Source organism: Rhinolophus hipposideros (assembly GCF_964194185.1).
Source record: "Rhinolophus hipposideros genome assembly, chromosome: 14".
In the NCBI taxonomy this organism is placed as follows: domain Eukaryota; kingdom Metazoa; phylum Chordata; class Mammalia; order Chiroptera; family Rhinolophidae; genus Rhinolophus; species Rhinolophus hipposideros.
The window spans coordinates 16,807,715-16,835,011 of NC_138060.1; the positions used below are offsets into that span (position 1 = coordinate 16,807,715).

At 34.2% G+C, this 27,297-nt stretch overlaps 1 protein-coding gene across 7 annotated transcripts in view; it reads left to right on the top strand.

The window, feature by feature from the left end:
* Window positions 1-1,725: 1,725 nt before the first annotated feature.
* TASOR (transcription activation suppressor) overlaps window positions 1,726-27,297 on the top strand; it is a 46,168-nt gene continuing 20,596 nt past the window's right edge. For 6 of the 7 annotated variants that reach the window (XM_081073397.1, XM_081073398.1, XM_081073399.1 and 3 more), the window contains exons 1-13: window positions 1,726-2,317; window positions 10,117-10,262; window positions 11,949-12,041; window positions 12,687-12,759; window positions 13,182-13,273; window positions 13,776-13,931; window positions 15,538-15,662; window positions 18,167-18,198; window positions 18,876-18,981; window positions 19,783-19,886; window positions 19,965-20,068; window positions 26,505-26,577; window positions 26,661-26,732. In XM_081073397.1, the coding sequence (XP_080929523.1) occupies window positions 1,984-2,317; window positions 10,117-10,262; window positions 11,949-12,041; window positions 12,687-12,759; window positions 13,182-13,273; window positions 13,776-13,931; window positions 15,538-15,662; window positions 18,167-18,198; window positions 18,876-18,981; window positions 19,783-19,886; window positions 19,965-20,068; window positions 26,505-26,577; window positions 26,661-26,732 (1,510 nt within the window). In that variant the 5' untranslated portion in view covers window positions 1,726-1,983. Of the gene's footprint in view, window positions 2,318-2,571; window positions 2,806-10,116; window positions 10,263-11,948; window positions 12,042-12,686; window positions 12,760-13,181; window positions 13,274-13,775; window positions 13,932-15,537; window positions 15,663-18,166; window positions 18,199-18,875; window positions 18,982-19,782; window positions 19,887-19,964; window positions 20,069-26,504; window positions 26,578-26,660; window positions 26,733-27,297 lie in introns of those variants that run through there. The other variant, XM_081073396.1, reaches the window with a different exon arrangement.

Here is a 27,297-nt window from a genome sequence, read left to right on the forward strand (position 1 = left end):
CAGAACCATGTATATCTTTGGTAGCTCTTCCTCTTGTACCTCCCTCACCCCCCATTTACTGGATATCTATATGCACACATATAAACACACATATCCTCTGTATCTCACTGTGCTTGCTTTCCTGAGATAGGTGGGACTGAGCAAATTTATGCCCCCTCTATCTACTAAAAAGAATAATTGTTTTACACTCACTTTCCTTCCGTTTACTCAGTTGATTCAAATAGGTTGGGCAAGCCATGAATAGCTTTTCCATAAACAGGGATAATGTTTATCACAAGACACAGGAATCCAACTTTCCTATTGCCCTTGAGGATATTAAGTAGCAGTCACATGGCAAGGCCTAGAGTTTTATTATAGGTTTGGTCAGTCAACTCCTCGGTAGAGAGCTGGAGTTTCAGAATAGATACTTGGGTCCCAATCCTTATCCTGCTGCTGGGAGACTGAACTAGATGTCAATCCTCATTTCTTCATCCATAATGCATAAAGGTGCCAGGCTGCTGCGAGGATTAGGTCTTAGATAAGTCGTTAAGTGCAAGTACTTTCTGTTGGAGTTAAAAAGACCTGACTTCAGATTCTGATTTTGTTACTTTATTCCATGTCTTTAAACACTTATTGTAAATTGTGCATAATACAGGGATACCTCTGAGATACTGCAGGTTCAGTTCCAGGCCACCACAATAAGGCAGTTGTAATCGTTTTGCTGGTAGAAGATCTGGTCTTCAATTTGTTAGAAACAACATATGTGAAGCTCAATCAAGTGAAGCTCAATAAAACAAGGAATGCCTGTGGTATCTCCCTGATGTCTGTTGTTGTGTTAAATGGAGATAATACGTGTCAAGTGCTGTCTCCAGTGCCTGGCATATAGAAAGCACCCAGTAAATACTGTCTGCTCGTAACGGCCCACGATAGTAGTTTCAACCTAGTCAGCATACACTATTCAAAAAGCCTTCCACTTGATTATTTTAAGGAACCACTTGCTGTATATTTTTAATGTTGCTGCAGACGTTTATATTTTTCTTTAATATACGCTCACTATAGGAAACCTGAAGACACCAAAGGGAAAACATTTAAAAGCTGCAGCCTCCCCTCTGTCCCCTCAAGCTCACCAGAACCAAATCCTGTTAACATTAGGCTGTGAAGTCATACCAAAGGATCCCAGGTATTTACTGGTTGCTGGAGTACCACAGGTTCTAACTTTAAAAGAGGGGGTCAAGTGAGAGTAATATATTGTAAAGATGCAAGAGCCAGTGAGAACGGCACATTGCTGAAGTCAGCTGGAGGCTTTCAGGCTGTTATGGCTGCAGCCCATTCTCTTCTCTCCTCTGCAGGCTTTTATATGCGTGCGTGTATTTCACAAGGCCGGGATCATCCAGCGCCCACACTGTTTTGAGTCCTGCTTTGGCCGGAGTTACTCGTGCGCAGAGAAGATAATTGTGCCCCCAAACAGGCGACGCCTGCTCCGTGGGGACCTGGTGGGGTGTGCCTCCCTCTCCTGCAGCGCTCATCAGGCTCGGTCCCGCAACTCGAAGCTCGCCTTGAGGCCCATTCACCACGCAGCCGGCCAAGGCGTCGAAGTACTCGCGGGGTGTTGCGGTTGCCCCTTTTGGCGGGCTCCGGCGCCCCGAGGCTCCGCCCACCGGCGCTGTCTCACCCGCACCCGCAGAGGCGGAAGCCGCACCCCCATTGGCGGAGCGGCCCGTGGAGGCCCCGCCCCCCGGCTCAGACGCGAGCACGTTGAGTGGCGGGGGCCGGCCGAAGAACTGTCCGAGCGAGGAGCGGCTCCTGGGGCTGGGCCGCACGATTGGGGCGCCCGCTTTGGGGCCCCGGAGAGGCTCCTGGGTTGGGAGTGCGGCCCGCGGCCACGGGGGGAAGGGGGTAGGTGGGCTGAGGACAGCTTGGCGGCGAAGCCGGCCCGCCGCCCCTTCCCCCCACCCTCGTCGACCTTGTGGGCAGAAGCTTCCCGGAGCTCCTCACGCCGGCGTGATGGCGGCGGCTGTGGCGATGGAAGCCTCTCCGCCGACGGACGCGAGCTGGGAAAGTGGCGGCGGCGGCGATGAGATGAAGCAGGCGCTTCCGGAGTTTGACTCTTCCCCACAAAATGGCGGCGGCGGCGGCGGCGGCCTCAGCATCGCTGAGCCCGGCGGTGGCGCCGGGCCTGAGGAGACCGCGGAGGCCGAGGCCACCCCGAGCCTCTGCCCAAAGCAGCACCAGGACTCCTCTGAGGCGGGCGCGGCCGCTCTGCCCAAAGGCCCCGAAGAGCCCGAAAGACCCATTAGGAGGAGTTTTCAGATCCCCAGGAAGAGCAGAGAAAAGAAAGGTGGTGCTTCCCCTCTTCCCCCGATCCCTCTTTCTCTCTCCCCTCCATCTTTTCATTAGAATCTCTCTGTCTCCTCTTCCCACGCCCATCCGAGACACGTAAACACGCAGGCAGCGCCCGCCGCCTCTCCCCTCACTGCTCCGGCCGCCCCGCTGCTGCGCCTGGTGCGAGAGGCGAGCGGGGGAACCACGCTCCCCTGCTCCCCCTCGGCCCGTGGAAGCTGGAAGTAGCTCAGGTTGGAAGCGCGTCCGTAAGGCTGCAGCTCCCAGAGAGGAAAGATGGTGCCCGGCGCCCCTCCCGCCCAGCCCCTGAAGGCAGAGAAGCTGATGTGTCCTCCTAAGGATGCCGCCGAGAAGTCGCCCGGCGGAAATAGCCCGTGGCCATGGATTCTGGAGCTTTCTCCAAGGCCACTGCGTTCAGAGGACCACAAGTGCTTCCCCCCCGTGGAAATCCTTCAGCTAAACGTGTCTACGTGAAAGTGGCCCGATGTCAGCGTCTTACCTTTTTTTAGAAATCTCCGTTAGATGTGGCCCATGCACACTGCCGGTTTCCATCACACCTCATTTCCATGCAGATTGGTTTCTTGTTTGTGGAGCGTTCGATTAAATAGGTCGCTCGCTCTCTCTTTAAATCCAAACCAGTGTTTTTAATTGTTTTTGAGGAGAATGGGAAGGTAGGTTCTTGGTGCAGTAATTTCCCTGTGGGAAAAAAGTAAGGAGAGGTTAGCTGGTGCCCAGGAGCCACCTATTTGATGTTGCAGATGAGAATTTAAGATTTAAAAAAAAAAAAGTCCAGTCTAGTTTTTGCAACCAATTTAGGAACCATGACATGAACTACGTTTACCTTTTTTAAACTTAACTGCCGTATTGTGACACCTTCCTCATGGAGGTAAAAACCATGGCTGTTTTCTATTACAATACTATTTCTGACTATCCAGTGATTGGGGACGTTCTGGATTTAGTCAGTTTAAAGTATCTTTTTGTTTTACCTCGTGGTTCAGTTTGTCATCTATTTTGGGAAATTATGGGAATTTTTTTATTTACAGAAAGCTTTTTTATTTGTAAGCTGAATCTTGGGAAAGACTTAGAATCTGGAATGAAGCTTGTGCTTCCTCTTTCCCTGTGCATAACCAGCTCCATTTGACTATTGAAACTGTTAGAGCCTTTTATCAGGTACAAATAAAGTCTTAACTGTTAATTTCTACTTGAATGACAAAGCCAAGGAAATCCTTGGTGTGAGAAACTATGTTGAAACATGAAGTTACCTTTTGTCCAGCATGAGGAATGTTTCTAGAAATACCTTTGAGTTAATGTAATATATTTTAGGGTTTAAGAGGGTACTTGTAATGGTCAAGGTTGTCAAGTCTTTTGGTTTCTTGAGTTAAGATGTATAGTCTATGTGAGGAAAGTTAAGATGCCCAGCCAAAATTACAATCTGGTGAAGAGTAGGTTGGAAGTACATTCAGATGGGCTTTGGTTATAGAGGTAGGTAAGAGATTGAACTTTGTTTTTTCAGTTTTATAAAATTTTGAAGTCCATTTTTTTTTTTTTTAGGTTTAAATGCCCAAGAATATGGTTTAGTATCATCAACCATGAATACCATGTTTTAACTTTGATAGGATCAGAAAATTGGCTTACAAATCTTTATAGTTTGGTTTGAGGTGAGGGAAGGCACTGTGCATGTCTTTTTTAAAAAATTAGATAAGTTGTGAGGCTGCTGGAAAATAGACTTCATTTGACTAAAAGTGGACATGATTGAGGAATTAGGAAATGTGAAACCTAATTGTTTTCTCCTGAGTCTGATGCTCCTTGGAGAAAATGTGTATTTTCCATTTTCACTTAGAGGCAAAAGGTTGTTACCTTTTTCTTGTCAGAGAGGTTGTGGATAAGGAAAATATAACACAGTGGACTTTTTCATGTTTAGTGAAAATGAGTAATTTCTAACTTGTCTATATATATACACTGAGCAACAACTATTCAAATAGTGCAATAATGATTTAAATCGAGCCTTTAAAAATGAAACAGCTGTTTTACCACCATGGACTTGATCCTGTCCAAGCTGAGAGAAGTTAGTACCTGGTGAAAGAATTTAGTAAAAAAATTCAACTTTTCATTATTTTTTTTTTTTTTAAATGCTTTATCATAAACAGTGCAGCAGGTACTGCTAGTTTCAAACTTCATTCCAAAAATCATCTCTTGGAAGACTTGAAAGTATCTCTTTATGTATAGGATTTGGCTAGATATTAGTTGTAGACATCTGAGTCTTACCATGAATCGATTATTTTTAGTAGATACCTCTGCTACTTTTCTGTATCAGTGGCTCTTCTTTTCCAGTGAAATTTAAGATTAGGACTTGAATATTTTTGGTAACTTAAAGGTAAATACTATCAGATAACTTGTTGACTCAAAAAGTTCTTTTCTTGGTCTTGACAATAGCATAACATCCAAAGTACTGCCATTCTAATTAAGTAATATTGGCAAATACTTTATAGTGCTTAATAAGTTGTAGGCATTATTCTAAGCAGTTTACATGTATTAACTAAATCTCAACAGTACTATGAGGTAGGTATTCCCATTTTATAGATGGAAACCGACGTTTTGAGGTTAAATAACTTGCCCAAGGTCACACAGCTAGTGAATGGTGGAGTTGGAATTTGAACCTAGGTGTAGAATACTTCTTGTCAGTACTCAAACTGTGGCAAGACTTCCTTTTTATAATATAAGGGTTTTATTTTGCTTTTGATCTGACCTATTTAAAAAAGTTTTTTAGCCTCTTAAATTTAGAAATATTTAGCATGTCTTCATTCCTGTGGAATTTTGAGATTATGTTCATTGTAAAATCAAAATATTTAGTCAGTAGTGACATTAAGTGACCTAATCATTAATTGGAAGAGTAAAATTTTACTCTGATGTATGTTGTTATTTATTGGCTGTGCTACTTTCTATAGTAATGTAAAGAGGCACTGTTCTTACATTTAACCAAATTGTAGAATTGTATTTTGTCAGTAGACCTTTTGCTCTTGCCTTCTTTTACTCTAAAATCAAATACTGTAAGTCATTAAAAGTGAGTTAAAATTGGTAATTGTATTTGATACAGTTTTCCCCTCCAAAGTTCTTGGGAAATCACTTTCTGGAAAATGTTTGTGGTTAATGTTTTCTGTAGGGCACAAGACTAACTGCTCTTCATGTACCTGTGTGTCATTCATTGTCACAAATTAACTGCTCATACACCTGCATCTGTACTCGTCCGGTCCATGGCTAATTCTCCCCAACTCTCACAAAATTTGCAATTGTGTTTTTGAAGACTTTAGGGCAAAGTTTCCTTCTTAAGGAAATTTGCATGGTGTTTCAGTAGTTGTAGATGTGAATGACTGGAATCTAAGTACCATAGATTTTTCTACATAGAAGTAAACCTGAGAAGAAAAGCGTAGACAGAATCCAGTCATCCACATAAAATATCGATAGGTGCATGTAATTTCTAAATAATGGAAGTAAAATTTTCTTGGACCTATTCCCTAATCCAAAAAAAGTCAACACTGTCACATTTGTACTTGGTTCTGTAGATCTCTTCCAGCATCATGTTCATTCCTAATTTTGCAGTATGTTCAACTTTGATTTAGAGGTGAAACGCCATTCCTAAAGTATTATGGCTGTACAATTTTATTGGACTGAAGAAAAGGGGTTTTTAAAATAATTATTGTAAGGAACAAATGAATATTCATTGTATTTTAATAATACCAGTAGACTTTAGAGAAATGGATTCAGAGAGAATTGCACACCACATGTGATCCCCAGCCTCTTTGTTATTTCCTTTTCTTCCATGAACTAGTTACTTTAAATTGCAGTGTGTATTTCATGTTATTTGTATATTTTGATAATAGTGATCCATCTTTTATTTTAAAACTGAGCCTGTTTTTGTGTATATGTATAGATGATAATTTTTTTTACATATACACTATCTTAATACAAATGCACTGACAATAAATTGGTAAAAGTAACAGGAAAAATGTTCCTTTCACTAAGGAACAAAGCTACTATTTGATGACCTAAATTTTATGTTTATTCCAATTGCTTAAACGTAATATTCTAGAGTATGTTTTGTATGCTACCAGTAATAAAAAGTATTTAATGATAGTATGGACTGGGAGTCAGGAGACCTGGAGTCTAGTTCTAATTCTTTGATACAATCAGTTTCCTCATCTGAATTATAAATCTCTAAATTTCTTGAATCCTATAAAACAACTATAATCAGTTTTGTTGGTAGGAAAACCTTGTGAATTATGATTAGAAATCAATTCATTAGTCATTTTGCTGACATGCATTTGATGGAAATCCTGTAAATAAGCAAAATTATATATGTCTTAATGTGTAGAAGTATTGTTACTGCCGTTAACCTTTATAAACCAAAAAGGGTGTTATCGCTTTTGGCCCTGTTAAATGCATTAGAATGAGAAGTATTTAAGGAAAGAAATTTGAGAGAGACACAAAAGGGTAAAAAGAGCATAATCCTAGACATCGAATTCTTTTTTGTTTTACAGCTAATTTCCTGTGTGTGACTGTTCTATATGATTGCCTGGTCTAAAATGAGGAAAACTCTATATATTTTTTTCTAGTTCTTGGAGTGATAAGTTTCAACTCTTATACACACACACATCTTTTATTTACAGTTCAGGATACAAGATTTGGAACTCTAGGCAGTCTTAATTTGAATCCCAGCTGCCCTATTAACTGTGACCTTGGGCAAGTTTACTTTAGCTGTTTCAGTTTCATTTGTGATATGGGCATAATGAACTTCATAGGTTGGTTTAGATGATTAGATGAGATAATGCATGTAAATCTCTTAGTACATACAGTATTTGAAAAGTAGTAATGACACACTAATTATTAGACTCAATTATCAGTCTGGAGAACAATATATTGGATACTGACTTCCTTAAGTGAAATGAATGATGAATATATAAAATGTTCTGTTCCCCATTTGGATAGTCACAGGTTTATTATTATTGCCTGAAATAATGACCCATAATTAAGATGTATATATGTTTCTGTAAAAGAAGTGACAGGATATGTCGATCATGGTATATCCATTGTTGAAAGGATTAAGGCCAAAATACACCACCAGGGAATGTACCTTCAGAACATCAACTTGTTACATTTCTAAACTACCATTACTGACGCATTGACTTGAATGCTTAAAAATTGTTACAGCATAATTTTACTTTTTTAGAAATGATAATTGGGAAGGAAAAGTAGAAATTATAAGTGGCCGAACTAGTAAAGCCAATTGAGGCATTTAAAATGTAAAATACCCAGAACATGGTTTATTGTTAGATCTAAAATCTTGTACCTTTTTCTGTATTTTCATTCACAAGAATTGTTTTTCCCATTCACAATTACTTGCATACATTTGACTTGACTCTAGGACATTACTTTGGACGAAACAGAAATGTCTAGTACTTTTTTGAGACTAACTTGAATGTTAATTGCTCTATATATATATGATTTAACTCTTAATTTTTCACTTAAGATTAGATTGATGGTAGAAATAGTGTCAGGGCAGCTTAACTAAGGAAAATAATTTATGTAGACTTGTAAAATTTTCTAGAAATTTGAAGTCATATGATAATTCTTTTTGGCACATTTTAGATATCTGAAGTCACTTTGTTAGTTTAGAAACACACAAATCAGTCCTGCATAAAACCCAACTTTAAAATCATGTTTGGCCCATTTGGATGTGAAAGCCTATGAAAACTATTCCACATGCTGTTTTTTTGCCAAGATTTTCCAATTTAGTTGGGGGCAGTCACAAAGAAAAATTTTTCTTACCACATCCTATAAAACATTTGAATTGAAAATGTATTTCTGTTTTTTGAGCTTTTTGTTTTATATATTACTTAATTGTTGAATTTGTGAGACCTAATTTAAAATGACATCATAAAAATCACATTGTATTAAAAAAAATTGACAAAGTTTATGCTCATTTTCTTTACTCACTTATTCAATCGTTCAGTCTACTTGGAGCCAGTGCTCACAGCTCTAACTGGTAAAGATAGAGTAATAAACAAGGGACACTGCTCTCATGGAGCTTACAATCAATAGATTATTGAATATTCATTTGCTGCAAATTTGATTGTAGGACACTAGCTACTGTGTTTAGTAGGTTTTTTGTTTGTTTTTGAGTGCTTATTTTTTATGCTTATTTCCATTGTCTTTATTGCATTATAACTAGTTGGCATTATTCCGTTTTAAATTTTTTTTTTTTTAGTGCGTATCCCACTGTAGTGGTAACCATTTGTTCTGCACACATTGTCATTGAAAACTACGTTTTTACAAACACTTTTTTCTGTATGTGTCTGTGTGTGTGTAAACACACACACCCTCAAGGGTTGCCAAAAAAATGTATGTGCACTTTAAGAAAGGAAAAAAATGTATTAAAATTACACTGAGGGTAACCACTTTGAGCACCTCTTGTAATTGCAAAAGTCAAATGTGACTTGTCCGTGTATATTATTACAATTTTAATACAGTTGTTTTTCCTTTCTTAAAATGTATACATTTTTTTTGGCACCCTGTGGGTATTAGGGTGTGTGTGTGTGTGTGTGTGTGTATTGGTAAATGAGTGGATGAATGGATTTATCACTTGACATGTCCTTTGAAGCTCACTATGTATAGGAAATACAGTAAAAACAGCTGTTAGCTTCTATCTAGTACCTTTAAGAGTATATAAAAGAACATGTTTCAAAAGTATTTTGGTTGTGACGTTTATTGACTAAATAGTATCTCGAAAGAATGGTAATAAAGTATAACATAAGTTACCTACAGTGAAAAATAAATGGTTCCTTTGGTTTTGGGAAAATTTGTAGACTTGATATTTGAAGTTTATTAGTAAGTTAAACTGTTTCATGCATAAATTGGAAATTTGAGGTGGCTAGGCCAGTAATGTACTGGTCCAAGAATGATCTTTGACTTAGTATTTTAAAAATTGGGCTGTGGAATAATTGGAGGAGTGAGGAATAAAAACCTTTATTGTCTTTGCATGCACCAGATACTGTGCTTAGAGCTTTTTCCATGTGTTGTCTCTCATGTGTGGCATGTAACACAGTGGTTACTAGGATAGCTAAAGTTCTCTGTTCTACAGATGAGAGAACTGAGCTTATGTTTGATTAAGTAATTGGTTTACCCAGGGTCTTCTACAAAGCCAGTAAATACTAGATAGGATTTTTTCAGTCCAGGTTTGACTGTAAAGCTCCACATCTTTTCATTTAACTGAGTTTTCATAATAAATGCCCTTCCACTTTATATTGGTAATACAAGATGTTAATTCAGCATATCTAATTTTAGTACTAAAAATGAAATAGAAACATTTTTTTAAATAAACATCTAAATGTCTTAAATGTTTTTGTGCTTTTGCTTAGGGTATAAGCATTTGGTTTGCTGAAATAAGCGGTTCTAGACTACTATAATGTAATATAAAATAGGAGTTGAGACAAGTATATGGGCAAGTTCTTACGAGTCAAGCAATTTAGGTCACCGAATGTAGCATTCCTGAGGTTTTGCAAAATTGTACCATTGTCTGCATATGTAATGTTCAATACTCATTGTTGAAGGAACTAGTCAGTTTGGGCCGCTGGTTTTAATTTTTTTTCAGTGAATCAATAAGTATCTCTCTTGCATATCACAAAAGTAAGATAGCTTTGAATCCTTTTTTAACTTAAAAGTTGCATTAACAAGCCCACAAAAATGCAAGTAATTACATTTAAGATGGAATAATCTTTAAAAAAATTTTTTTTTTAATTTTAGCACTTTTTCAGCCATTAACTTCAGGATCTCGTGAATTTGAAGATGTTTTGAATATTCTCCATTCATCTTACCTTGAACCAACCTCAGTAACAAATTTTAACTACAAACGTGCTTGCTTGGTACATAATGAACTTTTGGAAAAGGAGGTATGTTTTAAATTGTGATTATTGTAAAATTCTATAGAATCAATTAATACCATGGAATTTGTTTTACTTTAAAAATGCTAAAGTTTTTAGGAAAGCCAAATTATAGAAGGGAAAACAAGTTTTAAATATTTTTCCCCAAAACATTGATAATACATTTATCTGCTCTGTTAAGTTAATTTGTGATTATATAAAATAACTTTTACTAAAAATGAATCTTAAGCATAGCCATAGCTTATTGATAATGACTTAATTGTAAATTCATAAGGCTTTTTGCTCTTTCAAGTGCATGTTAATTAAATGGAATCTAATCATATATCTAAATTGTAAGATAATTGTGTATTTTTCTTTTTTAGGATATGCTTAATTATTTTGACTAGTTATTGCCTGATTGAATTGTCTTACTAGTTGAAATTCTCAGTGATTAAGTGCAAACATAGGGGAACAGTTAAGCATGTTAGTGAATTTTTGTTTCATATACATATTAGAATATTTGAGTTTTGATTTAGGAAAAGCCAATATATGTAATTCTGAGGTAATACAAATGAGATGTTTAGAAATATTTGATGTTTATGTTGCTTTCTAATATATATGAAATACTATTAATTTTGTACTTTTTAAGTTGGTTAACTCAGTGCCAGCAGAATTTAACTTTGAAAGGATCCCTAAAGTCAATAAATGTTACAGGCTCCCAGAGAAAATTAAAACCTTGGTAGTTCGATATGGTTTCGTGGTATAGAGATTATTTACTAATTTTATATGAAAATTTAGTATATAGATTCTCTAATTATATTATTATTGAAGATAAGTAATGACCTGATTACTACATATAAATCTATTACATATGGGCTCCATATTTTGAATGTATATCTATCAGCTTGTATCTAAAAGTGAAAGCCAGCAGTTTAGGATGACTTGTAGTTTAGATGTACATAGACCAAGTTACTCTTTTATCTTGAAAATATGTGTGGAACATGTCTTATGTACTTGACATTGAAAATACAATTATAAAGAAATGAAACATTTTTCCTTGTCCTAATTGAGTTTATAGTCTAGAAGTTGGGCATTCAACAGAAATTTATTAAACCACCTGCTCTATGCAGTGTACCATGTTAAGTAAAATGAGAGATCCAAAGATAACTAAAACATGAATTTAAAAATCTATGGAAACCAGCAGTTTAGGATGACTTGTAGTTCAGATGTACGTAGACCAAGTTACTCTTTTATCTTGAAAATATGTCTGGAACATGTCTTATGTACTTGACATTGAGAATACATTTATAAAGAAATGAAACATTTTTCTTTGTCCTAATTGAGTTTATAGTCTAGAATTTGGGCATGCAACAGAAATTTATTAAAATACCTACTCTATGCAGTGCACGATATTAAGTAAAATTAGAGATCCAAAGATAACTAAAACATGAATTTAAAAATCTGTGGGAGTGTTGGAGTAAAATTTTAATAGAAATTTAGTTAAAATTGACAAACACTACATGCTTACTTGACTATATTTTAGCAGTAGAGTCAATTATAACAGGAAAAAAATAGAAGCACAGAAATTACAGGGAGAGAAAAATTAGTTTCTACTTTGCTAGATTTGGAATTTCTTAGAAGTAAAATTCTTGAAACTCTTAGCTTGAAAAATGTAGTCACATGCTATGGAGTTGTTATAGATTTAATTTCATTTAGTTTACAGAAAAGCGAAGAGAACTGAAGTTTGATGGCCGTTTAGATAAAGAACTTGCAGAATCCTATGCATTTCTGATGGTTGATCGATATCAGGTGAGTGATTCCATTTTATAAAAAACAACTTGAGGTTGTTCCCATTGTAAGTTACTAATTTTTCAATTACTCAACAGTACACGTGATAATTATAAACTAACATTTTTATGATGTACAAGTAGAAAAAATGATTTAGTAGAGCAAAGGTATTTCTTTTTTTTTTTTATTTGTTTTTTAGATGTGCTCATTTTCTCTCTGACCAAAACCTATTTTCTTCCCTTAGAATGTGTTTGATAATGCATAATTTTCCCTTTGTTAAAATAGATTATCTTCTATATTGTTGTTGTATGTGCAGGGAACTATTTTTTTCTCCTTTAAATGAAGATTTTTTTAGGTGGAGTTACTTTCTCTTTAAATTTTTGCCAGTTCTAATTCTCTTTAAAACGGGATGTTTATATATGAGTGACATGAATTCTGAGTATTTGTCACATCTAACATAAACAAAAATGGATTTCAGCTATGTTTATGTTGTAAGGGCAGGCCAATTTCACATTAATATTTAGTCATAAACTAGCATATATAGAAAATTTAATGTAGAAAATACATAGTTTAGAAGTCTAGATTTTATTTAAAATAAGTTTACAAATTATCTTTAAACACTTTTAATGTATTATGATTGTAAGATGAAGTGTTTTATTTATTTAGGTTCAAAGCATATGTGAAAAAGGATTACAGGTGGGCCAGTCCAAAATAACAATTCTTGGCAGTCCTTCCATGGGTAATCTTTTTTGTTGTTTACCTACTATTAAATTGGTATTTAAAAATATATTGTCTTATTTTGCTGCAGTCCTTATAATTAAATTTATTTGTGTGTTGTCATGTTCCCAGAAAAGGAGACTAAGTTTAGGTTCTGCAATTTAAAACCAGTTTTATCCCTTGTTTCTGATTTTGCATGCTCCAAATTGATCAAAAATTATCTTTTTTTGTTCTTCATCTAGTTCTAGTGATTTTGAAGAGTTTGATTAGTTTCATGTTTTTTCTGGTTTTAGATTTGCTTTAGTTAAATTCAGCTATCTTTACTATCATTACATTTTTTAAAAAGGTGTTATATTGTTTATCTCTTACCATTAGGTTAAATATTTGGATTTTTTTTTTGTATTTGTGTCCTTATTCAAATTAAAAATTTTCCCTCTTTACTAGGTATCTATCTTTCTAGGTATGCTGATCTATTACAAGCTAATCCTTTGGAAGCTGGGTCAATGGGTGATGTTGTTATTTTTAAAATAATGAAGGTAATTTCAACTTTTACGTTTCATGTATCAAAGGACCACATTTGATTTAGGTTTCAATCAGCCCTATTTCTAGACGTTTGATTAAATTAAAACAGTGCCTACTTGTGTTTGGTATTATATATAAAGATAACTTTGAGATTGGTTTGCCATTTTTGATCTAAGCTTACTGTACTTCAGAGTTTGCTTTCCTTTCCCCCCAAAAAATAAAGAATGAAGAAAGGAGGGTAGTATGTTGGTAATGTCATTTAAGCTAATGAAGAGTGTTGTGAATAAAATTTTTATTTACTTGTTATTAAATAAATTCAAACAATTTTTTTCATGGTTAACTTTGTTTTCTACTTCAATATTGGTAAAGACTGTTGGGTGTTACTTCACTGAGGTAGTAGTGGGAAAAACAACTGTTGTTATAGGTGATCTATTTTCAAAGAAGTAGTCTATAATATTAATTTCATATAGTCAATAACTAGGTTTGGGTGGACTTAAAAGGTTTTCTCTATTTTAGGGTAGAATAAAGAGTATATATGATCCCATGGGTGTAAAAAATTTGGAATCTAGTAAAGGTGCTTTGGACCCAACACCAAAGCACGAATGTCATGTGTCGAAGAATGCCAATAGAGTTACATCACTTTTGGCTTACAGAGCCTATGAGCTTACTCAGGTAGGTACCTGTATCTATTTTAGTGTTATGACCTGCTATCTATTTGTCACCAAATCCTTTAAAATGTCTCACTTTCAGTTCCCTCTGCCACCACAGCAGTCTAGACTCTGATTTCTACATAGTACTGCCAGACTCCAATGTCTCTCACTGCTATTTGTTCAATATTTCCAAGACAGCTCAGAAATACAGAGTGGCTCCTCAGACTTAAAGTTACTAGTCAGATTCCTTAGCCTAGCTCACCTTAGCCTGTAGACTCTGACCTCCAGCTTGGTATTTTTTTTGTAAGATCTCTGCCCTCAACACATATCAGTTCATTTTGAAGGCTTGGCTTCTCCTGGCCTAGAAAGATCTCTTGCCAAATAAAATACTACTCATCCTTCAAGGTAGAGGTTAAGCCCCTTGAAATACCTTAATTCATGTCATTTTGTACTATTGATTTGATGTTTTCTATTTTTATTAACATTTTTCTAAGATGCAAACTTAGAATTAATTTTTAAGCTTTATTCAGATGTAATTGATACACAATAAAGACATGTTTAAAAGTATTATTTGATGTATTTTAGTCATGTTTTTATATGCTTGACTGTAAAGTAATGTTATTGTTATTAACAAATTTATAAAAACTGAATGTATCCAAATGGATTATATGTAAAAAGTAGTGCTAACATCCCTGGAAATGTTTTCCTTTTTTTATTTTTTTCTTTAATTTTTACTTTATTTACATAAAATAAAATTTATTCTTGCTTTTTTTCCAAGAATCTTTCACAAGACCTGTTGTTTGGAGGCTTTTAGCAAAAATTATATTCATCAAAATCACCTGGGCTAACTCATTTGGTTACCTTCTGGACAGTAGTATTCGTAGATATGAGACAAAACTATAAAGTAATTATTGACTTTTCTAGCAGTACTCGTAAACTGGCTTGATATTTCCAAAAAATTTCCAGGCATTTTTTTAGAGCAACAACATTAAAATCAGTAATTTCCCAAGGGAATGGACTTTGGACAATGTTTATAAATGAAGGCACTCTTTAATGAAAATCACTAGTCTGCAAGTCACAAAACCCCAATCTAATGAATGTTGTAAATAGGTGAAGGAAAAAGGCAGATGGGTAGTAGCAAGAGGGTCAGCCATCTTTGTCACCTATGTAACCTCTTCCGCTGCCCTTTTGCTTCTTTGTCTGTAGTTAGAGCCAAGAATGTGTTTTCCTTTTGACATGATTAACAAAATTTGGTAGGTTAGTTTGAAGTTCTATCATTAGTATTTTACTTTTTATATCAAATTGGCTTTCCTGGGCTGACCTGGGAGCTTAGGCTCCATTTGTAACATTTTTATGAGGAAATTTGTTGCACAGTGGTCAACTCTTCAGAAGTAAACTTGAAATACCTATTAGTATCCTGGCATCTGATACATATTGAAGCAGAATATTTTATAGCATGAAGTGAATATAAAGTACAAATAATTTTAAATTAACAAGTAGTACTTAAAGATATTTTCTGTTAGAGTCATATGTAAATGTTGTATTTCTCAAAAATGAGGCAGGTAAATACAAGATTCCACTCTACTTGCCTTCTTAAAGAAGTTAATTTTGCTTTTTCTTATTTTTAGTATTATTTTTATGAGTACGGCTTTGATGAACTAAGGCGAAGACCAAGACACGTGTGTCCATATGCAGTTGTGTCTTTTACTTACAAAGATGATAAACAACCTCTGAAGTTTGCACCTTCAGCACGGTAAGGTTTATGAATTTTGGCCGTAATCCAGAATGTTGTTATATTAGATATCCTGCACTGCCTGTTTAGGAGGAGTACTTTGTTTTCTTCCCAGTTTTTCTTCCATTGAAAGTAATTATATACTTAAATGGTCATGGTGACTTAAAAGGTCACTGTGAAGGACAAATAAAACTTTGGGGAAATAGAAACTAAAATATACTTAAACCTCACTGATTAACCTTTTTTCCTTGATATTGAAGGTTTGCATAGTTGAGTAAATGCAGTTGTTAAAAGTGAAATTTTGTGTATTAGCTCTCCTGGAAATGGGGAGCTTCTACTAAAGATGCTCCAGCCCCCCCCTCAAACATTTACATATTTATTAAGTAGCTTAGGGATTGATAGATTTAAAAGCTTCCAGGTGATTCTGATTTTCAGTCAGAGTTGAATACCAGTAATGATTGCCTATAAGCCCTAAAATAAGGTAGCCAAATCCAAAGCAATTTCCCCTTTTTTATTCCCCATGTGGTTATTCGAGAAAATGTTTTGACAAAGTTAAGTAAGTAAATTTACAGGTATGCAAGTGAAATAGTCAAATGTCCACTTATTTTAACTTTTGAGTGTCCATGTTCAAAAGCATGTATGACATCTATTAATTTAGAATAACTGCTGTTTTAAAAAGCCACATTTCATAAAACATACCAAATATTTTTGAGGTTGACCTCTTTATCAGTTTTCTAGTCAAATCGTCTTGTCTTCATTTTATTTGAGAGCCAGCACTTTTTTTCTATCAGTGAAACCATCCACAGCCACAAGTACGGATTCACATAGTAGCCAGACAGTTGTGTTTTTCATTTTTTTTGTGTGGCTCTATATTTATGATCTCCATGATACATGTACTATAGTGCCTTTCAGCAGTGATCTTCAAAAGACACTCAGCATTTAATAATTATAAGGTCATACTCCCAGGATTAATGACTATCCATTAGTTAATTTCCTTTGCTTCTTTTTGATTCCATCTCTTGACCTTCATGTCATTTAAAACAAGCATTGATTGAACATGCTTGCTGTACCTTGAATGCCCACCATGAATGCTCCTGCCTCAGGGCCTCTACTTTAGCTGTTCCCTCTTTCCCCAATTAGCTATATAATTTACACCTCCACTTCTTTCAGACCTCTCCTTAAATGTAACCTTATCAGTGAGGCCTTCTATGGATTTTTTTAAATCATATTCTTTTTCTTTTTAACTTTTAAAAAAAATTTATTTTAAGTGTCTTTTTTCAGAACCTATCAGCTCCAAGTCAAGTAGTTGTTTCAATCTAGTTGTGGCGGGTACAGCTCATAGTGGCCCATGTGGAGATTGAACCGGCAACTGTTGTTAAGAGCACTGTGCTCCAACCAACTGACCTAACTGGCTGCCCCAGGTTTTTATTTTTAACCGCTAGGTATACTCTTAGTCTCTTTCTCCTCTTTATTCCATAGAACTTAAAACCATCATCAGCTGGTAAACTAGATACCATATTTTGCCATGTATAGTGTGCACTTTTTTGCCCAAATTTGTGAGGGAAAAATAAGGATGTGCATTATATATACATGGGTAGTTGTAATTCCATATCTATATAAATGTTTTTAATTCTTTTATTTGTGCTTATGACTCAAAAGTGTAACTCTAGAAATCAATAACGATATCTGTATGCAAAATAATCTGGAATACAGTCATCGATTTTGTTGAACTTGCGATGATAAAGAGTTCTTGGCCTTCTATGATGCGTTAAATATTATAAATTTGTTATCGGTACATAAAATTGCTTGTACCTTGTATCTGTTCTGTGTTTTGTAATTATTTGTTACATAAAATTTCTTGTACCATAGTATGTTAAAACGTAAATGCTAAAATTCCTTTATAATAAAACACAAGTACCTAATTGTAAACAAATAAAAATTTGAATTAAATTAAAACAAAAGATTTTTTTTCCCTGAAAGTTTGGGCCTAAAATATGGGTGTGCATTATACACGGGAGCGCATTGTACACAGCAAAATATGGTGCTTTTGATTGTTGTCTATCTGCCTTATGAGATTATAAATTCTGTGAAGTCAGTGGCTTTGTTCGTCCTATAATTCTGTTACATAGAATGGTGCCTGGTAAATAATAGGAGCTTAGTAAATATTGATTGAATGATTAATGAATATATTTAAATATATATTGAACCTATTTCTTCAACTCTTACCACCAAAATAAAGTAATTTAATGGACTCTGTTCTCTCCTAGTGGATATTTTTTGGGAAAAACAGCTCCCTTAATTTGGGGCAAATATGGTAATTCAAGGCAAGGAAGTCTTTTCTCCAAAATAAAGAATAAATATTTGTAATAAATATTTGTAATAAATAATATGTTTTTTCTACTTGGATGATTTAATTCTATTGTATAGTAGGCCATTAAAAATAGCAGTTATATCAAGGTCCTGAATGTTAACTTTTATGTTGATAGCAATCAGTAATGTTTTTCTTTTTAAAAATTTATTTGTAGATCTAACAGCTTTAATGCAGATAGAAACACAGGTAAGATTCTTATATTTCTTTCCTTTCATTTTCTAAGTTGAAAGAGTAAGTACATGTAGTTAAAAATTAGTAAGTTAAATGCTTTTATTTTTATGATGAATGAGTCTGCAAAGTATGAAAAAGAGGGTGAGGCCACAATTTGATGTAGCATCAACATTTGGTCATCCAAGCATAGTCTCCTTTGAGAAGCTGCTTCTGCTAGGATGAGATCAAAAAGTTTAAGCACTTTTGATTGATAAAGGTAAAAAATAAAACAAGTTTCACAGCTCAGCCTTTTAAAAGTATTAAATTCATCAGAGGTTTAGGTCAAGTTTCTCCATAGTGAAAAGAGATTAAATAGAAAATGTAAGACATTGTGTGGATTTATGTTGTTAACTGGATTTAATATAGCCTGCTTTGGAGGAAATAAAAGGGTATTAACTGTGTTGTCTTTGCTCCTCAGCTTTCTGATATGAAGACATTTAGAAAATATACTTGTTATTCTATGCAGCTAGAATAATTTTGTAGGGGAAAAGGTACTTTAAACAAATATCCTAGTATATGAACTCTCCTGTAAATACAAATATCAAGTTTTTTGTTTTGTTATTCTACAAAACCTATTTCCAGATGTTTTCCCCCTTATTTCTAGTAAACATGTGTTTGCTTCTGAGCTGCCAAGAATTTTTTTTTTTTTTTAGATAAATTTAACTACACCTTGTGGAAAGGACAGCTTTTAAATAAAGGAAAGCTTTTGTGCTATATTTCTCTGAGGTCAGCCAATCGTGCTTTTTTGCCTATCAGACTGTAAGTATGTTACATTATAAGAAAGTAGCAATGAATGGCTGCTCATTATTCAGTTTATTTTGCTTTTTTCTTCTTATATTTAAGTTTTACTTTGGTACATAAGAACTTAATACAAATATTTGTTTGCTTTTTTAGAAGATTGATTTGATAACTTTGGAAACTTAATTGGCAAAATGAGCCCTCTGCTTTTCTGTCTTGATTTGAGAATAGGCTAAAAAGTCATACATATTTATGGCATTTAACTTTTTCTTAGTGAATTTAAATCTTTAAAGTGATTTTTAAAAGTTTTATCCTAGTTAGTAGATATATTTTCCAGTTAGCAGTTTGAACATGACAGACTTAAAAGTTATCAGTTCTTTGTTGGAAACAGTGTTAATGTGAGTTAAATTAAAATTTATAGACTGTTTTCAGTCTTGTGCAACATGTTGGAATATAAGGGTCTAAAATGATTTTTTGGTACCACCACAGTAAACATTATGAGCTTTCATAAATGTTTGAAGATTAAACAGTATATACTTGAATTGTGTTTAATAAAATGACAACCTTATGCCCTTTGTGGTTAGTAATATTGGCATGTAGAATTAGTTTCTGCCTTAAAGTTGGAAGGTTGGTAGTATTGCCAGGCTATCTCTACCTGTATATATCTGGACTTTTCATATCAAATCCTCTTTAAAGTACGATATTAGTAAATATGCTGTTCTGTTTTCTAGCAAGATACTTTTGTGGGGATGGGGAGAGAGATAACATTGCTAGAGTTAAAAATACAAGTCAGGCAAATATGCTTTTTCAATTTTCTTTCAGTCCTGAGAAGTTAGATGTTGAAACAGTTATGAGTATTGATCATCTGAAACAGAAAATCCCTCCAGCACTGTTTTACAAGGACGCATACTTAGGTCCAAATGAAGGTAAAATAATTTAATTGTAGTAAAATAAGAAGCAGACTTGAATGGGAATATTTACTGTGTATTTTTTTCTTATGTCAGTTTTGAAGAATGGAATGTATTGCAGCCTGTATGAAGTTGTAGAAAAGCCAAGAATTGGAAGTAACATGGAGAGTTTACTGCAAAAACTGGAGAAAGAAAAGCTTGTGAGTCAAATTTTAAATGTTCTTTATTCTCTCTTTAGGAACATGCATGTTAATATTTCAGTTTATTTCATTTTTGCCTCTGAAAGTACCACATGGTTTCTGTCTTTGTCGCTACCATTTAATTAATAGCATTTTGCTATGTCCTTTGCTACTCTCCTGTTTTTAGCCATGACACTTAGACCTTCTAACAGACTGTCTTCCTTGAAGTATCTTTGTTGTATTTTGTGATTGTGACTGTGATAGTCAAAAAATATTTATTGAATATTATTTTTTAATGCAGGGTATATAGTAGTTCAGTAAAGAATGAGACAAAGAGACTCTTCTCCTCAACTACACAGAGTGATAAATGGAGTTACTCAGATAGATGTGTTTTGTTCCAGTAGACAGTGTCATGTTTGAAGATTGAAAAAGGTGCTTTGTGAGGTTGAAGGAATAAGAACACTATAGTAATTGGGGGGAAAGTGGTAGAATGTGAGGCTGGGAAAGTGTGTAGGAGGATGTCCTGCAGCATGTAAAATAGCATCTTATTGTGATTTTAGCATAAATTTTCTGAAAAATGATGAGTTGATCATCCTTTTATAAATTGATGTCTTTTAATGATCATTTTCCTCTTTTTCCCTTTGAGTGGCTTATGTTTTCTTACTAATTTGAAGAGTTTTATATGTTTGGGATACCAATACTCAGCTATGTGTATGCACTACAGTGTTTTTTATTTGCACTTTCCTTTTTACTTTGTTCATGGTGTTTTTTGAAGAACAAGTGTTCTTAACTTTAATGTAGTTGAATTTATCTTTCTGAATATTAGCACTTGTAAAGGAATCTTCCTTATTCAAATATTGCCCTGTATTTTCAGAGTGTTAGGATTTTGCCTTTGGCACTAAGTCTTTAAAAATATACTGTTTTGTTTTTCATGGTATAATATAGGAATCTAACTTTATTTTTTTCCCATTGTGAGAAATAAGTTGTTCCTAAATCATTTACTGACTAGTCCATCCTTTCTACACTAAGAAGTCTTGATATCAGGTAGGGTAAATTGCACCGCTTTTTTCAGCTTTTTTAGGAGTGTTTTGCTATTTGAGATTCAGCTTTTTTTTTCCAAAAAACTTTAGAATCAGCTTTTAGATCCCTGGTCCCTCCCCCACCGCCCACCTGATTGGGATTTCTTTTATTGGAATTAAATCTGTACATCAAATTAGGGAGAATTAACATCTTTATGATACTGTCTTAATCATGAGCAAGATTATCTCTTTACTTCTTTTGGGTATTCTTTTAATAGCATGTCATAATTTTCTGGATATTGCTTATTTTTTATTAGACTTATGTATCCCCAGGCATTTTATATTTTTTGATGCTATTGTAACAGTATTTTTCATTTCAGTACATTTTCTGTTGTGTATATAGAAATGTAATTGATATTTACATACTAGTTTTTTTTGTCAGAGCCATATATAAAATTTGTTTATTTTGTACATTCTTTGGGATTGATATGTAGATTTCATTATCTTGGAACAACATTGTTTTGGTTTTTCCTCTTTAGTCTTGCTTTTATTTTTTATTTTTTTCTTGTGTAACTGTGCAATGTAGGATCTGTAGTACGATGTTGAATAAAAGTGTAGACATTCTTCTTGATTTTCAAAAGAACACTTCTAACATTAACCATCAAGTAGGAAGTTTGCAGTAGGTTTTTCATAGATACCTTTATCAGTTTAAAATTGTTTTCTTTTTCTTTTTTTAACCATGAGTGACTTTTGAATTTAATGCACTCCCTTTTTGCATTTATCAAGATAGTTCGTGGTGTATTAGTCAGGATTTTCCACAGAAGATTTTATACACACACACACACACACACACACACACACACACATATGAGAGAGATATATTATAAAGAATTGGCTCATATAATAACTTTATTACAAAGTTATGTAGGCTGGAAAGTCTCCAGCTTTGCAGTTGGCAAGCTAGAGACCAAGGAGAGCTTAGGGGTAGTTTCAGTCTGAATCCAAGTGTCTTGAGATCCAGGAGAGCTGATGTTTCAATTTGAGTCCAAAGGCTGGGAGGGTGGAGGGTTTGGGACAGGATTGATGTCCCTGCTCAAAGGCAGGCAGGAGGGATTTCCTCTTAATTCAGGACCTTCAACTAATTAGATGAGATTCACCCACATTGGGGAGGTCAGTCTGCTTTACTCAAGACTATCCACTTATGTGTTAAACACATCCAGAAACACCCAGAGTAAAGTTTGACCAAATTATCTGGATACCCTGTGGCCCAGTCAAGTTGATGCATAAAATTAACCATTACACATAGTATTTATCCTATAAATTAAAGATGAATTATATTTATCTGTTCCCAATATTAAGTTATCCTTATGTTGCTGGTTTAGAATACTCCCATCTCTTTTTAAAAAAATAAATGGTTTGGTCTGTGTATGCTTTGTTTAAGAATTTTGTATCTGTGATGATGAGTGAGATCGAGCTGAGATTTTTCTTTCTCACATTGTCCTTGTTTACTTTTTGTATCAGTGTTATACTAGTTTCCCAGAGTTGAGTTAGGTAGTCTTTCCTCATTTTGCAATGGTTGGATGTATGTAGGATTAGAATAATCTATTCTTTGGATGTTGGGTGGCACTTAACTACAAAACTGTGCCTTTTGTTTATGGATGATTTTAAAGTACTCAGTTTCTTTAATTGTTGGGTCCATTTGGATATATTATGGTTTTGTTTTTTAGGAACTTGTCCGTTTATTCTGGTTTTTAATTCATTGGGATAGAATTGTTTATATAGTCTCTTTTTAATAGCTGCCCAGAGCATTTTTGCATGGTAATATTTTCATTGTGCTTTCTTTTGTTAGCCACTAGAGGTTTGTCTATTTTATTAGTCTTAAGAACCAAATTTTGGTTGTATATTTGTTTTACTGTTTTGTTAATGTCAACTGTTTTATTAACTTTTACTTTTGGGGAGTTTATTTGGTTATTTCTGACTTCTTAAGCTGGAAAGGTGGTCAATGAATTTTGAGAGTTCCAAGTATTGCTTTAGTTACATTCCACATGTTTTAATACATAGTGTTTTCATTATCATTCAATTAAAAGTATTTTTTAGTTTCTATCAGGATTTTCACTTTGGCACATGATGTGGAGGTATGTTTTTAAATTTCCAAATTATGAGAATACTTCCTTTTGTTTTTCATAATTTAATTTCATTGTAATCAGAATAGGTGGTGATTGTTTGAAGTTATTGAGACTTGATTTAAAGCCTACTTTGTAGTCAAATTTGTACATGCCTCCTTTGTATTTGAGAAAAAGCATATTCTTTAAATGTTGGAACCTGGGTACACAATTCTGGGTTGACAACTATTTTCACTTAGCACTTTGATTATACTACAGTATCTTCTGTCTTTTATTTTTGTTGAGAAGTCAGCTCTTAGTCTAATTATTGTTCCTTTGTAGATCCTCTTTTTTAGTTTTTCCTTTTGCTTTTTGAAACTTGGGTGTTTTATAGTTACATTAAATATAGCTAGGTGTAGATTTCTTATTTGTGCAGCTTGGTATATATTCTCCTTTCATATCTGTGGACTATATCTTCATTTCCAGAATATTAATCATTATCTCTCTGATTATACTTCATTTCTTTTAGACTAAGATTGAACCATCATGTGTTAGACCTTTTCATTCTGTTCTTCATGTTAACTTCTCTTGTGTTTTCCACCTACCTGTCTCTCTGCTGCATTCTGAGTAATTTCATCATAGCTAGCTATCTTCTAGTTTACAAATTCTGTGTCTAGTTATGTCTAATTTGGTGTTCAATCCATTCATTGAGATTCTGTTTTCACAGAGAATATTTTTGATTTCTAAAAGTTATCTTTGATTTTTGAGATGTGCCTCATCATTTTTTTAAACAGATTCTTGTTCATTCTTTCAAAAATACTTACTATCTATTATGTTCCAGGCACTATTCTAGGATATAGAGGTTATATTCTGGTATTTCTTACTACTATTTTTATCAAAATAAGTTTCAATCATTTTAGTCATTTTAAAGTGTACAATTCAGTGAGTTTTAGTAGACTCACAATGTTGTGCAACCATCACCACTGTGTAATTCCAGAGTATTTTCATTACCCCAGAAAGAAACCTCATACCCTTTAAGCATTTACTCTTCATTCTTTCCTCCAGTCCTTGGCAATCACTAATCTCCTTCTGTCTTTATGGAATTATCTATTCTGAACATCTTACATAAGTGGAAGCATGCATTGTAAGGCCTTTAATGCCTGGCTGCTTTCTCTTAGCATAAAAATTTTAAAGGTCATCCATGTTGTAGCGTGTGTTAGTAATTCATTCTTTTTTTATGGCTGAGTAATATTTCATTGTATGGATAATGCCACATTTTGTCCATTCATCAGTTGTTTCCACTCTTTGGCTATTAGGAATATTGCTGCTACGAATATTTGTATACTAATTTTTGTGTGAATATTTTTTCAATTCTGCCAGTTATTGTCTTTATTTCTTTAAACATTCATTTCATACCTGTTGTTTTATGTATTTTATCTGATAATTCTGGTTTGAAGCTCTTGGGTGTTTGAATCTTTTGTTTCTGCTGAATCTCACTTAGGTAGCTTAACTCCTTTTAAGCTTGGTCATTTAAGATTGTGAGCTTAATATTTTATATTTTTAATGTATTTCTTGTATAAAATAATTTCCTGTGATGTTATTGAGAAATCAAAATAGTAGAATTAAGTAATAAAAATCCACAGACTGGGTTAAAGCTATTTTGTGAGGGGGAAGGAAACAGTAAGGTGTAATAAATAGCGGCAGCAGGAGCATGGAGTTTGCAGGTGTTTCCTTTTCTAGAAGGCTAAAACTGTTTCTTTGAGCTAAAGCAACATGTATTACTGGGAAGCCCTCTTTGTCTGCCCGAGGATTGTTTCTGGGTGTTGGTTCCCTTAGAAATGAGGCCCCTTAGAGGACAAGGGTTTTTATAAAGGCTACTGAGCCAGTGGAATTTTAAAAACCTGGTATTCGGAGTGGGTGAGAACTTAAGAGCATCTAATTGTTTCTACTCAGTGACCACACAACATGAAAATTTTATTTGTGCTTCCCAACTTCCTGTTCTGAGAACTAGGATCTGGGCAAAATGTTAAAAGGCATGTGATATATAAAACATTTTGGATAAAAGTATTTGAGTCTGAAACAAAATTTCAGGTACATTGTCCACCTTACTTTTGAGTGTTCAAACAATGTTTTTATTAAATATAAATTGGTAGCACAGTCACTTTTTGGCCTTTAAATTATGGGTTCTTACAAAGACTTTGTTTATTAGAATTATTTAGTAGGTATTTAAGTAGCATGAGTTTTCTTTCAGAACCCAAATACTCTTTTGTGTTCACCTGCCATGCTTAGTTTACCCTTTCTTTAATCCAAAAAAATAAATTACTATGAAATGTTGCAGTAGCCCTTGAACTGAGTGAGTTCTTCACATTGCATTGTTTTCTTTCCCTCTCTTCACAGTGCTGTCAACACTTTTTTTTTTTGGTGTGGGGGGGTACATTCCAGTTCAAAAGGGTATACTTTCCAGGGCATTCCTGGCTAACCTAGAATTCTTGTCTTTTTATAATCTAGACTAAGATCTTTCTTTCTAGACTTGTCTTATACATTTGTCCTAGTCTGTCCTTTTGCCAGTTTTAACTATTCTGATGCCTGCAGACTGTCCATCATATGATAACTCTGCCTTTGCTCATGTTGGTACTTCTATTGAAATGTCCTTCCCACAACCTCGGGCTCTTGGCAAGGTACCCATCCCTCAAAATCCACCTCCAATACACTTTCAGTGTCTCTTCTGACCATAAACAAACTGTAGTTTTCCCCCTTCATGTTGCTTTGTAAGTCTTTTTGAGAATCTTTCTTATCTAATTATTGATAGTTCCTGTGTTACTCTGTCCACCCAGTATAAACTTCTTGCGATCAAAGATCTTGTGTTGCCTGTCTATGAAGCTGTTCCTGGCAAGGCAAATTGCCTTACATGTGAAAGGTGTTCATTAAATATGTGAAGAATTAGATTATAACAACACATTTCATTTGAGATTAGCCTAAACTCTGTATTTCCAACATCCAGCATGTTACCTTCACAATTCATGTGTCTTTTGAATTGCTGAGGAAAATATTTGAAATCTTTGGTTGTTATATTTTAGCTTCAAGGAAACATCAACAACTTGGACAGTTAATTAGGGGAGTTTTCTCTTTAAAGTTATGAAAACTAAGGAGTTTTTTTATTACAATTCTGTTAATTAGCAGAGTTGGAAAGAGTTTTAACTAATTCAGTATCAAAATTTTTCCTAAAGGTGATCAAGAACTTTGTTTTCTTTATAATTAGTAGAAACTGCTGTGTGTCTGCCTTATGGTCAGTAATATTAAAGCAGATTCAACTTCTTCCCTCTTCCAAAAATGCAGGTTCTTGTTAAAACTTTGGGAGACCGAGGATACCTTTTTCTTCTTTCTCCTTATCAAATGGTTTCTCCATATGGTAAGTCTCTAATTTTTATAATTCTTTTTTAACTTTATAGTTGAAATACATTGCTAATGAATTTGGCTTCTTATTATTTTTAGAACATCAAACTGTCAAGTCTCGAGTCCTACATGCTTTGTTTCTATTTCCAGAACCTAGAAGCATAGTTTCTTGTAAGTTCTTTGAATATCTAAATCCAGTTACTTGTAGATAACCTATATTTTATTGAAAATTTCCAGATAACTTACTAAATATTTTGTCTTTCTTACATCATGAGGGTATTACAATACTGCGGGTATTAAAAGGTATTAATGATATAAAACAAATTATATAATATAATCATATATATATGTTTTTTTTTAACTATGAAAAATTATTTAGGTTTTAATCAGTGTGTTCAGTAAATGTTGGTTGTAATTGTTACAATACTATAGCTTCATTTTTCAGGGTTTTATATTATGATATTTTTTAGCTTGATTCATATTTGCATTCAAATTTTAGCAATTATAAAAGCATCATGTGCTAGGTTAAATATTAGGCCATTCAAAATTAATAAGAATTTTTTTACAATGATGTTAGAGAAAATTTGCTATTTACCATTTCTAAGAACTAACTGTAATGCTGTATTAATAAATATTTCCCATCTAATAGGTTTCACTGTTAGATTGAGATTCTTAATGGTAGACACTCAGTGCCTGCATATATTTCTTTATGGGGATATCAGGAAGGAGTGACATT